Genomic DNA, 15,115 nt, shown 5'->3' on the forward strand with positions numbered 1-15,115 from the left:
GCAACCCAGTGCCTTAACCGCTGGAGCCACCACTCCCCCTCCCACCACTCCCCCTCTAAATATAATATAATAAATATAATATAATAAATATAATATAATATAATATAATATAATAAATATAATATATTATAATATAATATAATATAATATAATATAATATAATATAATATAATATAATATAATATAATATAAAATAAATATAATATAATAAATATAATATAATAAATATAATATAATATAATAAATATAATATAATATAATATAATATAATAAATATAATATAATAAATATAATATAATATAATATAATATAATATAATATAATATAATATAATATAATATAAAATAAATATAATATAATAAATATAATATAATAAATATAATATAATATAATATAATATAATAAATATAATATAATAAATATAATTAATAAATATAATATAATATAATATAATATAATAAATATAATATAATATAATATAATATAATAAATATAATATAATAAATATAATATAATATAATATAATATAATATAATATAATATAATATAATATAAAATAAATATAATATAATAAATATAATATAATAAATATTATATAATATAATATAATATAATAAATATAATATAATATAATAAATATAATATAATATAATATAATAAATATAATATAATATAATATAATATAATATAATAAATATAATATAATATAATATAATATAATATAATAAATATAATATAATATAATATAATATAATATAATATAATATTAAGTCAAATTTCAGCCACAAAGCTGCATGTTTTGTCCACATTTCTGTCCTGAGCTTGAGTTACTTTTAGGTTCTACTATCAGATAACCTCTCAGTCCATGTGTGTTTCCCAAAAGCATGACTAGATGTTAAATGAGTGTGTAAACAGTGACTTCCCTCCTTGATTCCAATATAAATTACCCCCCCCCTTAAACTTCCAAAACATCAAGGATCAATCAATTCACTCCAGACTTACGTACTTTTTTAGTTTTTAACTTAATTTTTATTTCTATGTTTGATTATTGGTACTAAATAACGTCCTGCTAACTACAAAACATCATGTTAGTGTTTCTAATCACTTTTACACCATGAAGCAAACTAACACTGCCCTCTACCGTCCAAATGCGTGACATTGCAGCAGCACATAAATACAGTCATGTATAAAGATATATTTAGAACTATTTTATGACGTCATAATTGTTTATTTTCGGTATTTTGTCAGATTTTTCGGAATATTTTTTGTTTTCATCAGTGTTTGACACACAAAAAAAGACAGACACAGAGGACAAGAGAGAGAGAGAGAGAGAGAGAGAGAGAGAGAGAGAGAGAGAGAGAGAGAGAGAGAGAGAGGCTAAATGGAAAACTGTGGTAATGCACAGGAAGCTGAAGTGTGTGTGCGTGGGAGGTTAATGCAGAGGACAGAACCCAAGTCGGTCCTGAGGTTAAGATATTTATAATCTGCTGTTTGCTTCACCTCATGTGTTTTATCTTGGCTTGTGTAAGAAACAACACCTTTATCTAGGTCAGAATGTAGTGCACAAGTGTGTACGTCAAGTAAAGTAGCATTAAGTGTCATTTTAACCATATAAGGCCGACGCAGTACACAGTGAAATGAGACAATGTTTCACCATAACCCCCGTGCTACATAAAACAGCATAGAGCTACATCACACAGCATAGAGCTACCTCACACAACCTAGAAATACATACAGAACATAGAGCTACATACAGAACATAGAGCTACATCACACAACATAGATATACATACAGAATTATAGAGCTACATCACACAACATAGAGATACATACAGAACATAGAGCTACATCACACAACATAAAGATACATACAGAACATAGAGCTACATCACATAACATAGAGCTACCTCACACAACACAGAAATACATGTAGAACATAGAGATACATCACACGACATAGAGCTACATCACACAACATAGAGCTACATACAGAACATAGAGCTACATACAGAACATAGAGCTACATCACACAACATAGAAATACATACAGAACATAGAGCTACATCACACAACATAGAGATAAATACAGAACATAGAGCTACATCACACAACATAGAAATACATACAGAACATAGAGCTACATCACACAACATAGAGCTACATCACACAACATAAAGCTACCTCACACAACAGAGATGCATACAGAACATAGAGCTACATCACACAACATAGAGCTACATTACATGACATAGAGCTACATCACACAACATAGAGCTACATTACATAACATAGAGCTACATCACATGATATAGAGCTACATCACACAACAGAGCTAGATACAGAACATAGTGATACATCACACAACATAGAGCTACATAACACAACATAGAGATACATACAGAACATAGAGCTACATCACACAACATAGAGCTACATTACATAACATAGAGCTACATCACATGATATAGAGCGACATCACACAACAGAGCTAGATACAAAACATAGTGGTACATCACACAACATAGAGCTACATCACACGATATAGAGTTACATCACATCACACAACATAGAGGTACACACATAACATAGAGGTGTGATGTAGCTCTATGTTGTCGTTTTAAATTCCATCCTAAAAGTTTATCCCTAATGAGGGGTGATGGTGGTGAAGAAAAAAGAAAAAAAACTTTTAGAAGAACCAGATGCAGCTCCTAGCACCAGATATTCATTCCTTATAGTTTCATCTACACTTATTTCATGTAGGCAGCGGCTTCTTATACAAAGTCATGTACAATTATCTCATTTCAACAATCTATTAATAATAAATCCCTCCGGAGTCTGAGGGTGTTTTGGGCCCCTTGAGAGATTTTGACTTACATTTGGTTCTTTTTTAGTTGCTTTTAAATATATTATTGCCAAAAGACGTATTACACTGTATTCAGCACAAACTGGGCTACCATATTATGTGTGTTTGTATTTTTGACAAAATAAGATTTATGTGTGGTTTTTGAAAAAGCAAAAAAACCTAACTGAAATAAGGCCACAGAACCTATAGTAAACATGTTTTCACAAGACTTTTTGAGAACAGATCTTCTAATGTAGGTTTTTTTTTTTTAATCATGTGAAAATCATCCTGCCTGCTCATTCACATTAAACAATACATTGAATTAAAATTTAAGAGACACTTTCTACTTTGAAAGGCCATATGAGAAGAGGCGTCGACATGCTGTGACTGGCGGCTTTATAGAAAATGGGTCACATAATGAGCTGTCGATTACATAATGAGCTCTGGATCACTGAGCCAGGATCCGAGTGAGAAGTACAGTACTACAAGAAAGAATGTGTTTCCTTTGTGGTTTATTTAAAATACACATTAGCAAGGACAGCATTAAAAAGGGAATTGTGTAACAATAAAACAATACAGTACAGTATGTATAAAAAAAAAAAATAAAAAAAGAGAGTACAACAAAAACAATAACAATGCAGTAGAGCAGTTAAAAAAAATGTAAGTAAAAAATTGCATTAAAAATCCCTGTGCCACTCTTGAAAGCAGTTCCTGTTTAACTGAAGACACAGGTGAACATCGCATGCCAGGCATTTCCATGGTGTTTTGTGGTGTTTACCATGCAATGTTTTGCAACGCACACAGCTCTTGCGGCCAGCAGTGGCAACATTTCTGGCATCAGAGCACAGTTCAGCTCCTGGAACCGGTACATGATCACAGTCGGCCCGTTTTGGCACTACTTTCTGTGTGACGCTACAAAGCTCGGCAATGAGTTGTTCCATAAATTCTTTATGGGACACGTCACCATACAGTTCTTTATGCACAATGAAACCGTTGGTGGCAGCGATGTCCAAGAAGTGTAGAAAAATCTTTCGGTACCACTTCATTGTTTTGTGCTGTGCTGTGTAGTATTGTACCGGTTGATTAGACGGGTCAACGCCCCCCATGTGCTGGTTGTATGCAGTTACAGGTGCAGGGCATGGAAATGTCTTTGTTTCCCATTTACCTTGTAATTTCACCCTCCTCTGCACAGTGTCTCCTGTATATGCAGAATGAATGGTGGAACACAATGAGACTTCTCGTGTGTCCATCCACTTCACAAATACAAGAGGCCCATCCCGAATCCACCTGATGGATCCCCTAGGAGAGTTTTTAGAAAGAGAATTATCTGCATTTCGAGGGCAATCTTTCCTGTTCTCTCTGTACATCCCACATGCACCAAACTTCATGGATAGCAAGTCTTTTAAGAGCTTTGGACTTGTGTAAAAATTGTCCATGTACACATGGTACCCAGAGCCTAAAACTTTACCATCCAAAAGAGATGTCACAGCATCATACGATAGTCCATGGCATGTGGGAAAGTTGTTCTTTCCTGTGTATACAGAAAAGTCCATGGTGTATCCATTTGAGGAATCGGCAAGAACAAACATCTTGAACCCCAACTTAGTCGGCTTGGCTTTCGTGTACTGTGTCCTCCCAGTGTTAGCTTTGCATGCTACCATCCTCTCATACACGGCTAAATGTCTTCTAGGATGATAAATTGCTTTGCATGTCTTACGGATTGTGTCCATAAGCGGTTTCACTCTGAACAGACGGTCATGTTCGGATGTGCCCCTCTTTCTGTCGTTTTCTTTGTCTGCATCTGGGTGACTCATGTGTAAATTCCACGAAATTGTCCTGTATCTGTCCCTTGACATAATTGTTGCTGGAAAGGGAACAGTGAAAATACTGCTCTGTCGCCAGTAGTCTATGATGGAGGGCAGCTTTACCATTGCCATGTAAAATAAGAGCCCAATGTAGCGATACATCTCCCTCACGGTTACGTCTCTCCATTTGTATTTGCGTCCCTTGGCTATTGACTTGGCAGCTTGAGCATTTGTGTTGTGGCACAGAGCTGACACGACACTCTCCGGGAAAAACATTTTAAATAGACTCAATGGAGAAGGAGAGTCAGAAGACCTCAGTTGAGGTCCAGGTTCACGTGCGGGCAGGAATCGCAGAGTCTTTGGAACTGTGTCGTTATCTGTCTGATCCTTCCATGACATGGTGGACTGTCTGTGTGCTGCCTTTGCCCTTTTTGGAGCAGGTGCTTGATCACATCTGTTTATGAAACACACACACGAACATCAATAATTGTGTCATTGATAAAGTTGTTTGCATATGTCATACAATGCATTATGATTCAAACTAAATATAATTTAAGTAAAATATAAAATATGTACTTACTCAGGATGATTCTCGGTCGAACTGAAAATGGAGCGACGCCTGCGTGGCCTGGTGTGAGTTTCCAGTGAAGGCAGGGGTGAGGCAGCCACACTCCTAAAAATAACCAAAAAATATATTTTAGGATGATGAATAAACAATATATATTTGTTAGCATGCATTGTACAGCCTATAGGCATATTTGTTGATGGGCACTAGGACAGATAAATGTTTGTTGATGGGCCATAGACCATAATGCATCTCACACATTTACACCATCACCATTTACAGCTGAGCAAATAATGGAAAATGTTACATTCATAAGGCAGTAATTTAGCTATAGCATTTACACCTCAGCATTCTGGAACATCTCTGCTAGCTATCACTACATAACAGCCTTTCAGGATGATCAGTGACACTAACCAAAACTGAACTGAGGCTAAAATATAACTATATAACAAACAGTTAATGTTACAAATGAGCAGATTTTGGATGATTTTGGTTGTAACCATGGGCGTAAATTTCATATAACAGTGGGGGGGGTGTTAGCGGCAGTGCACTAGTACATTAGTCGCCGTGTTCGCGGCAGTGCACTAGTACATTAGTCGCAGTGTTCGCGGCAGTGCACTAGTACATTAGTCGCCGTGTTGGCGACCAAAGTCACTGCAGTGCACTAGTACATTAGTCGCAGTGTTCGCTGCAGTGCACTGGTACATTAGTCGCAGTGTTGGCGACCAAAGTCACTGCAGTGCACTAGTACATTAGTCGCAGTGTTCGCTGCAGTGCACTGGTACATTAGTCGCAGTGTTCGCTGCAGTGCACTGGTACATTAGTCGCAGTGTTGGCGACCAAAGTCACTGCAGTGCACTAGTACATTAGTCGCAGTGTTCGCTGCAGTGCACTGGTACATTAGTCGCAGTGTTCGCTGCAGTGCACTGGTACATTTGTCGCAGTGTTAGCGGCAGTGCACTGGTACATTAGTCGCAGAGTTAGCGGCAGTGCACTGGTACATTAGTCGCAGTGTTAGCGGCAGTGCACTGGTACATTAGTCGCAGTGTTAGCGGCAGTGCACTGGTACATTAGTCGCAGTGTTAGCGGCAGTGCACTGGTACATTAGTCGCAGTGTTAGCGGCAGTGCACTGGTACATTAGTCGCAGTGTTAGCGGCAGTGCACTGGTACATTAGTCGCAGTGTTAGCGCCAGTGCACTGGTACATTAGTCGCAGTGTTAGCGCCAGTGCACTGGTACATTAGTCGCAGTGTTAGCGCCAGTGCACTGGTACATTAGTCGCAGTGTTAGCGCCAGTGCACTGGTACATTAGTCGCAGTGTTAGCGCCAGTGCACTGGTACATTAGTCGCAGTGTTAGCGCCAGTGCACTGGTACATTAGTCGCAGTGTTAGCGCCAGTGCACTGGTACATTAGTCGCAGTGTTAGCGCCAGTGCACTAGTACATTAGTCGCAGTGTTTGCGGCAGTGCACTAGTACATTAGTCGCAGTGTTAGCGCCAGTGCACTAGTGCATTAATCGCAGTATTAGCTGCAGTGCACTAGTACATTAGTCGCAGTGTTCGCGGCAGTGCACTAGTACATTAGTCGCCGTGTTCGCGACCAAAGTCACTGCAGTGCACTAGTACATTAGTCGCAGTGTTAGCGGCAGTGCACTGGTACATTAGTCGCAGAGTTAGCGGCAGTGCACTGGTACATTAGTCGCAGTGTTAGCGCCAGTGCACTAGTACATTAGTCGCAGTGTTTGCGGCAGTGCACTAGTACATTAGTCGCAGTGTTAGCGCCAGTGCACTAGTACATTAGTCGCAGTGTTAGCGCCAGTGCACTAGTGCATTAATCGCAGTATTAGCTGCAGTGCACTAGTACATTAGTCGCAGTGTTCGTGGCAGTGCACTAGTACATTTGTCGCCGTGTTCGCGACCAAAGTCACTGCAGTGCACTAGTACATTAGTCGCAGTGTTCGCTGCAGTGCACTGGTACATTTGTCGCAGTGTTAGCGGCAGTGCACTGGTACATTAGTCGCAGGGTTAGCGGCAGTGCACTGGTACATTAGTCGCAGTGTTAGCGGCAGTGCACTGGTACATTAGTCGCAGTGTTCGCGGCAGTGCACTGGTACATTAGTCGCAGTGTTAGCGGCAGTGCACTGGTACATTAGTCGCAGTGTTAGCGGCAGTGCACTGGTACATTAGTCGCAGTGTTAGCGGCAGTGCACTGGTACATTAGTCGCAGTGTTAGCGGCAGTGCACTGGTACATTAGTTGCAGTGTTAGCGGCAGTGCACTGGTACATTAGTCGCAGTGTTAGCGGCAGTGCACTAGTGCATTAGTCGCAGTATTAGCTGCAGTGCACTAGTACATTAGTCGCAGTGTTAGCGCCAGTGCACTAGTGCATTAATCGCAGTATTAGCTGCAGTGCACTAGTACATTAGTCGCAGTGTTAGCGGCAGTGCACTAGTGCATTAATCGCAGTATTAGCTGCAGTGCACTAGTGCATTAGTCGCAGTGTTAGCTGCAGTGCACTAGTGCATTAGTCGCAGTATTAGCTGCAGTGCACTAGTACATTAGTCGCAGTGTTAGCGCCAGTGCACTAGTGCATTAGTCGCAGTATTAGCTGCAGTGCACTAGTACATTAGTCGCAGTGTTAGCTGCAGTGCACTGGTACATAAGTTGCACTTTGCTACAAGCTATTGTAAACAAGGGAACGCAGGCAGTGGGTCAAACCACTGTGAGGAAGGGGAGGGGGAACTCAACTCTTGCTAAATGCATTTTTTTTTTACTTACACAATTATTTAGGTATACATACATATATTTTTCACAATAGAGCGTGCGATATTTTTTTATCATTTTTTTTTGGGGGGGGACAATCCTCGGAGGGGGGGGGGACATGTCCCCTCCGCCCCCCGGGATTTACGCCCATGGTTGTAACTTTAAGCGGCAATGGTGACAAAAGCTAGACAGAGATGTCTACAAACCATATTAATTTTATATGATCAGAATGTAAGACTTAATAACGTACTCATCGCAGCAATTTGCTGGTAAGTCCTCGAATGGGTCGATTCGCTCTTCAAAATGCAAACGCTCCTCGTCGGAATCGCAATCTTCTTCAGATGAAAAGGTCAATTCTTCATCGCTGTCCAAAACCAGCAGAAGATCTTCATCGCTGTCCAAAACCAGCAGAAGATCTTCCTCACCGGTGTAGTGTGCCATCTTTCAAACGCAGCTGAATGTGTAATAATCGCACTGTCCGGGGGGCGTGTCACTCATCGAACTATTTTACCTGTGAATAGCGGGGGGCGTCTCCGGTCGGGAGGGGGCGTATCCGGTGTCTGGTCGGGGGGGGCGTATCCGGTGTCTGGTCGGGGGGGGCGTATCCGGTGTCTGGTCGGGGGGGGGGGGCGTATCCGGTGTCTGGTCGGGGGGGGGGGGGGCGTGTCCGGTCGCAGCTCATTATCAGATAATGACCTGAGGTGGAAAGTCTGTGCTTCTACTTGCTTTCACATGATTTATATTCATTGGAAACATATGTTTTTTTATGTTTTATTTATTCTAAAACTACACACTTTAAGCTGTCTACAGATATATTTTTTATTTCCATGTGTCAGCTATTGGCCGAGTTTCAGCGCTTTTTGATGACGTGTTTCTAAACGAAGATCAAGCAGATAAAGGCGACAGATGGCGCACCCTGAATATATTATTCATTAAAAAAACAAATACAACGTTTTGTTTATATAGTGAGCATACACAAATGAAAGTAGACCCTTTACAGATTTAAATGATGTATTACTTTGACATGTTTGATCGAATATGACAGAGCAGTTTCAGCTCTTTTTGCTGCCATCTGAAAAAAAAAGCAGGTTTGTTGGCTCTGGGTTTTGAACTCACAACCTTTCAGCAGAACTGTTTAGATTAAATCCAGCCTAATGGTTCCTCAGCGTTTACCATCCACAGTAACCTCATGTACACTATGTGAACAAAAGAACCTCTCCACACCTACACCAGTACCTGACTTTACTCACACACTTGTGGCTGATGAACACGAATGTCCACAAGCACACTCCAAAATCTAGTGGAACATTTTTCCAGAAGAGTGGAAGGAATTATAAGATCAAAATGGGACTAAATGTGGACTGCACTGTTCAGCAATGCAAAATCTGCAGTAAACTGAACACAATTGGAGTAAGAAGGAGAAAAACTTTTAGACTGGCAATGTAGTGAAGTAAACATACAGTACAACTGCAGTGGAGTGATGCAGTGAAATGCATGTTTACTGCACCTGTACTACATTGTGCTGTAAAGTGCAGTATACCAGTGGTGTGGTTACTGTACCTTATTAAGTACAAATCGATGAGCTGGAACACTACCATGCAAGATTCAAAGATGAAGGTGATGTGTGTTTAAAGAACCTATAAACCATAATAAATTCCTTGTGTTGAGTAAACCTGGCCACTGGATTATGTTAAGATGTGTTTATTTGTAAGCTTTGGAACATCTTAGTCATCACAAGTCATATGATGAACACAATACAGCTTAGAAAATTAAATTTCAATAAACTTTTTATTTTATTTTCAATCCATTAAATGTTTTTTTGACACATTACACTGAGACACTGTTTTAAATTCAATAATTCGGATTATTTGTTAATCTCGTTCATATGAATTCATTAAAACAACAAACCTATCTGGTCTTTTTTCAATTTCTATACATTTGTTTTGTTATTTCAGATGGAAGTACTAAACGTATTAATAATAATCATTCAACAAATAAGGGGGGAGTGGTGGCTCCAGCGGTTAAGGCGCTGGGTTGCTGATCGGAAGGTCTGGGGTTCAAGCCCTGGTATCGCCAAGCTGCCACTCTTGGGCCCTTGAGCAAGGCCCTTAACCCTCTATGCTCCGGGGGTCCCTTACGAGGGAAATATCAAGGTCTGTGACGTCGGAGTGACGTGGGGCCGCCTTCCCGTGGGCTCACCACCTGCCGGATGGACCGTAAGGGACGGTGCTGTGAGGGTTGGGCATCAGTCGAAGGCGGGGGTCTGCTTAGACTGCTGCCCCCGCGACCCGAATTACGGATAAGCGGGAGAAAATGAATGAATGAATGAATATAAAACAAATAATCATATTAATGGAATCAAATTAGAGGTTATACTGTTGTTTATTAATTAATTACATGCTAACCGGGCTTGCAACAAAACTTTCCCTCGTGCACTTGTGTTCCGAAGGAGTTTGTTCTTCTTCATCTTCCAAAAACATTTCTACTTTTTTTTTCTTTCTGGGATATTTTTCTATTTGGAATCTAGTCTTCTAATTTGTATTTATTTCGCCTATGGGACATTTAATTTGCATATGATGCATATGATCTATCTATCTATCTATCTATCTATCTATCTATCTATCTATCTATCTATCTATCTATCTATCTATCTATCTATCTATCTATCTCATCCACCTGATCATACATGTTTTCATCTCATTTTCATCTCATTCATATATCCCTGAAATTAACTTTTAACAATAACTGAACATTTGAGGACAGACCTGTTGTAAATCCAGGGGTTGAGTCACTCGTATATACTTATGTTGTTCATTTTTTTAAAACCAAACGTTTAAAAGGGGGAAAACTACATTACCCATGATGCTGTGCAGAAAATTCAATCAATCAGCGAGTGATATCCAAAAGCGATCTGCAGCTCCACCACTGCTGTGAAACACTGCAAATGACGTAATCGACTGTATTACTGATGTATTTGTATTTGTATGCATATTTATTTTTGCTCATTTAAATGAATAGGTTTGAATTCCTCCGTCAGTTTTAATTGTGTTATTCTCACACGGTTTGTATGTCTTTCCCTCTGTAAGGTTGTTATCTACACAGTCTTCTAACTTCTGTCTTTTTCTTTATGGACTAAAAACCTCTATGGTAAAAAATGAATGGGGAACATACTTAATAATTAATAAAAGAAATATTAAAATATATGCTAATCGTTTTTGTAAGAGTCTGATTTTATATATGGACCTGTGACTGTTTCACCAACCAGTTTGGTGTATAAAGATTCAGTTACGCCATCACTTTAGCACAAGCAATAAACAAACATGTTCACAATGTATTTATTTTGTTGATTATTTAACTAAATAAATGTAATTTATTTTGCATTAATTTGTTTTAAGGAGAGCGTCGTCCCCTAGCTGACCTGATGAAGAAAATTGAGAAGGTTTATGCCTTTGACACTTTACTACTTTTTGCTCCAGAGGCAGCAGTAAAAAATCTACACTGGTACGCAAGATTACAAACTTAATATAAATATACCTCTTGAATATAATATAACTCGTGCTTCTCACCTGGGCGTCACCACACATACTGGACACCAGTCCTTCTGGGACGACGGCCTGCAAACCGACTTGTTGCAGTGTGTGGCGTACGGTCTGCTCACTGACGAGTGGACCTTCTGCTTCTGCAACCTCTAAAGCAATTTTGCAGCACTCATGCATCTGTTTATTGAAGCTGATGCACAGCACGAGGACTCGACTTCTTTGATGGACCCGTGTGAGGTTTCTTCTCAGTGGAACCCCTTTTTGGAAAACCTCTTGATGTCAATTTAATTCCAATCAGTTCAATTCATGTTTATCTGTATTGCACTTTTAATAATGTACATCGTCTCAAAGCAGCTTTACACAGATAATGTGGGGAGAAAAATTAAGATGTTCTTCATAAGTGTAAGTTTGAACTGAACTGGAAGACTCTGGTGAAGGAGAAACTCCTCGAGACCACTGTACTGTAACTCAGTTTCACTGTGATACTGAACTTCTTTTCACCTCGCCATCTTTGTGAAGAGAAACAATTCTCTCAAATCCTCAGAGACTCTTTACCATGAGGTCCATGTGGAACATCCAGTGGTCAGTATGAGAGAATTTTATCTGCTCTAATACAAGACACACATTTATATGGTTCTGCCAAGCAGATAAAAACATGAACATGGGAAAAGAACATGTGGTTTTGCATGTTTACACCACGTTCAGCTGTTATCACTAAGGGTCGACTCACTTTTGTTGCCAGTTATTTAGACAATAGTGGCTGAATTTTTAGTTATTTTCAGAGGAAATGTAATCTGTACTGATACACAAACTTTTGTGAGAACATCCCTCACTTTTCAGCAATATTTCATTACAGTACGAGGGACAAAACTGTAGAAATAAAAATGACGTGTTTTGTCCCTTGTACTGTAATAAAATATTGCTGAAATGTGAGGGTTTTTTTTTACTTTAATGAGATACTGTGTATATATATATATATATATATAATATATAATTGACGCAACTAAGGATTATTTTGTTATTATTTTGTTATTATTCGGACAGTTATTTTTTTTTCCCTGATTAATCAGATTCATTTTTATAATTATGTAATTTTTTTTATTTTATGTTTTGCTAATTATACCTGTATAAAACTGTAATTCGTGGTATTTATGTATAACGTTGTTCTTGCTAACAGCTTTCAGAGTTTAACTCTCTTTAATTTGGATATTTTAAAGCTTATAGTGCTGCTTGTTGAGGAGTGAATGTGGGATTTCTTCTTTAAACAAATTCACTCATTCTGTTTAAAAATAAAAAACTACAGTTGAGTATGAAAGGTGAAGCAATTTGTAAATTTGTAAATCAACATTTTTATTGTATTTTGCAGCTGGCAAGTTGACAAACAACACAAATATAAAATATAATAAAATATTGTTTTGAAAATAAAGAAAAAAAATTACAGATATTTTGTTCATTTGTGAAGATATAAGACACACACACACACACACACACACACACACATATATATATATATATATATATATATATATATATATATATATATATATATATATATATATATATATATATATATAAAATGGTACACATATTTGTCACCATCAAATTTCAGATTATATTTGCATGTATAGATGATTTGATCAAAAAGCATGTTGTTCTTGTGTTTTTTTTCCAGACTACATCCAAAAGAAATTCAATGTTTCCACATCTGGAAACAATGAGGACAAGGGCTTTAAAAAACCAAACCCCTCTGAATAATAAAGAAAGTGAATAAATGTATGGAGTGTAACTTTCAGCTGGTTATTTCAGCTAATTGTTAATCACATTTATTGTTGTATTGTAGTTAATGATGTTCACTATGTCATTGTGCTGTAATTATATACAATTCTCTTTTATTAACAGTTGTACCTTCAACTGACATCTTTCTGTATATAGTGAAATACTCATTTTTTACTATTTTCATGTCCAAAAAACTGAATTTTTCAGAAGTAAAAAAAAAAAAACACGCCAGTATTCCTTACATTTTTTCTTTTTTTATTCCGTAAGTTTTTGTAGGGGAGGTTTCGAGAAAATGGTTCCAGAACAAAGAAAAACAAAAACATTTTGCAGGCGTCTGGCCCAGCCTATTCTTTTCTCTTCTCACCTGAATATCCATAATAAAGAAGGTCATCACAGCGGTGTTCACAGCCATCGTTACTGAAAAGGCGTCATCCGGGCTGCTGATGATTGTGTTAATGAGGCAGATATTGTAGAGTGCTAGCTGTAGCTGTAGGGGGAAGATGGGGCAGGCAGGGGGCAGCTGGGGCAGGCAGGGGGGCAGTAGTGAGAAGTCTGGCAATCACCTGAGTGTTGAATGGCTGCTGAATGGCTGCTGAATGGCTGAGGCGCGGAATGAAAGAAAAAACCGGTTTATCTTGTTATATCGTTTACACCTTTGTTTTTTTCTGTGCTCCGTGACCTATTTTCCTGAAGATGATTATTTTCCTCATACCACTCCAAACATCTCTAATATGATTAATTCTGAAGTTAGCAGAGTTTCTAAAAACATGCTGCAAATACATGATACAGATAATAAAGACATTGAAACACTTTGGATTCAAGAATTAATTATACTGTATAATAAAGTAGATGTAGATTTCTTCAATAGTTAGATAGATAGATAGATACATAGATAGATAGATAGATAGATAGATAGATAGATAGATAGATAGATAGATAGATAGATAGATAGATAGATAGATAGATAGATAGATAGATAGATAGCTGGATAGATAGATAGATAGATAGATAGATAGATAGATAGATAGATAGATAGATAGATAGATAGATAGATAGATAGATAGATAGATTTAAGTAAACTAATGTTTTATATAGGGTTAGGGGTTAGGGTTATATGTATGTGTGTGTGTCTGTCTGTGTGTGTGTGTGTGTGTGTGTGTGTGTGTGTGTGTGTGTATATGTGTTTGTGTGTGTGTGTGTGTGTGTGTGTGTGTGTGTGTGTGTGTGTGTGTGTGTGTGTGTGTGTATAAAATGTTATAATAATGTGCATAGAAATTGTTACCCACCGAATATGTTAATATGTCTAAAAGAAATCATATGGAACAGTGGGCTTATAACCTAAAAACACATTTTAATTCAGTGTTATTTGTATAACTCTTTCATTAAATACTATAGTGGAAATTTTATTTTTAATACCTATACTCCACACACTGCAATGGATCAGGGTTTTTCCGAATCTTGACATTATTGTTTCAATTATTATGGCAGTCACTTGAACAAATCACTAACGACACGGACCAGACCAGGAGATACGGGAGGTGAAGCTGCTCAACCTGTTTTACATAATTCATAACTATAGTGTATGTAGACGTGTTGGGGGATCTGTTTATTAAAAATATTTTTTTATTTCTGATCAAAGGAACAAAATGAAAAAATGAAAGAAAAAAAAATCGTTCACTATGATGAACAAGATTCGAAGAACCAAGTCATTCAAATGATCCGATCTTCCGCTCACTATACATGCGGTAGATGGCAGCATAAAAAAGGCGTGTTCACAACAGACCCCGCCCTTCTTCATGCATATTCATGAGAGAAACATTGCTAATC

At 37.9% G+C, this 15,115-nt stretch overlaps 1 protein-coding gene across 2 annotated transcripts; it reads right to left on the reverse strand.

The window, feature by feature from the left end:
* Window positions 1–3,337: 3,337 nt before the first annotated feature.
* LOC310735502 (piggyBac transposable element-derived protein 4) lies at window positions 3,338–8,444 on the reverse strand. 2 transcript variants are annotated; one of them, XM_083558266.1, is made up of 3 exons: window positions 8,224–8,444; window positions 5,228–5,320; window positions 3,338–5,101 (listed from the first exon to the last, which is right to left on the reverse strand). In XM_083558266.1, exons 1-3 carry the CDS (start codon window positions 8,412–8,414, stop codon window positions 3,520–3,522), a joined length of 1,866 nt encoding a protein of 621 aa, XP_083414392.1. In that variant the 5' UTR covers window positions 8,415–8,444; the 3' UTR covers window positions 3,338–3,519. The 2 variants fall into 2 exon arrangements, with proteins under 2 accessions (XP_083414392.1, XP_083414393.1); XM_083558267.1 differs by lacking the exon at window positions 5,228–5,320.
* Window positions 8,445–15,115: the final 6,671 nt, after the last annotated feature.

The sequence above is a fragment of the Silurus aristotelis genome, assembly GCF_946808225.1.
Source record: "Silurus aristotelis genome assembly, chromosome: 13".
Lineage (NCBI taxonomy): Eukaryota > Metazoa > Chordata > Actinopteri > Siluriformes > Siluridae > Silurus > Silurus aristotelis.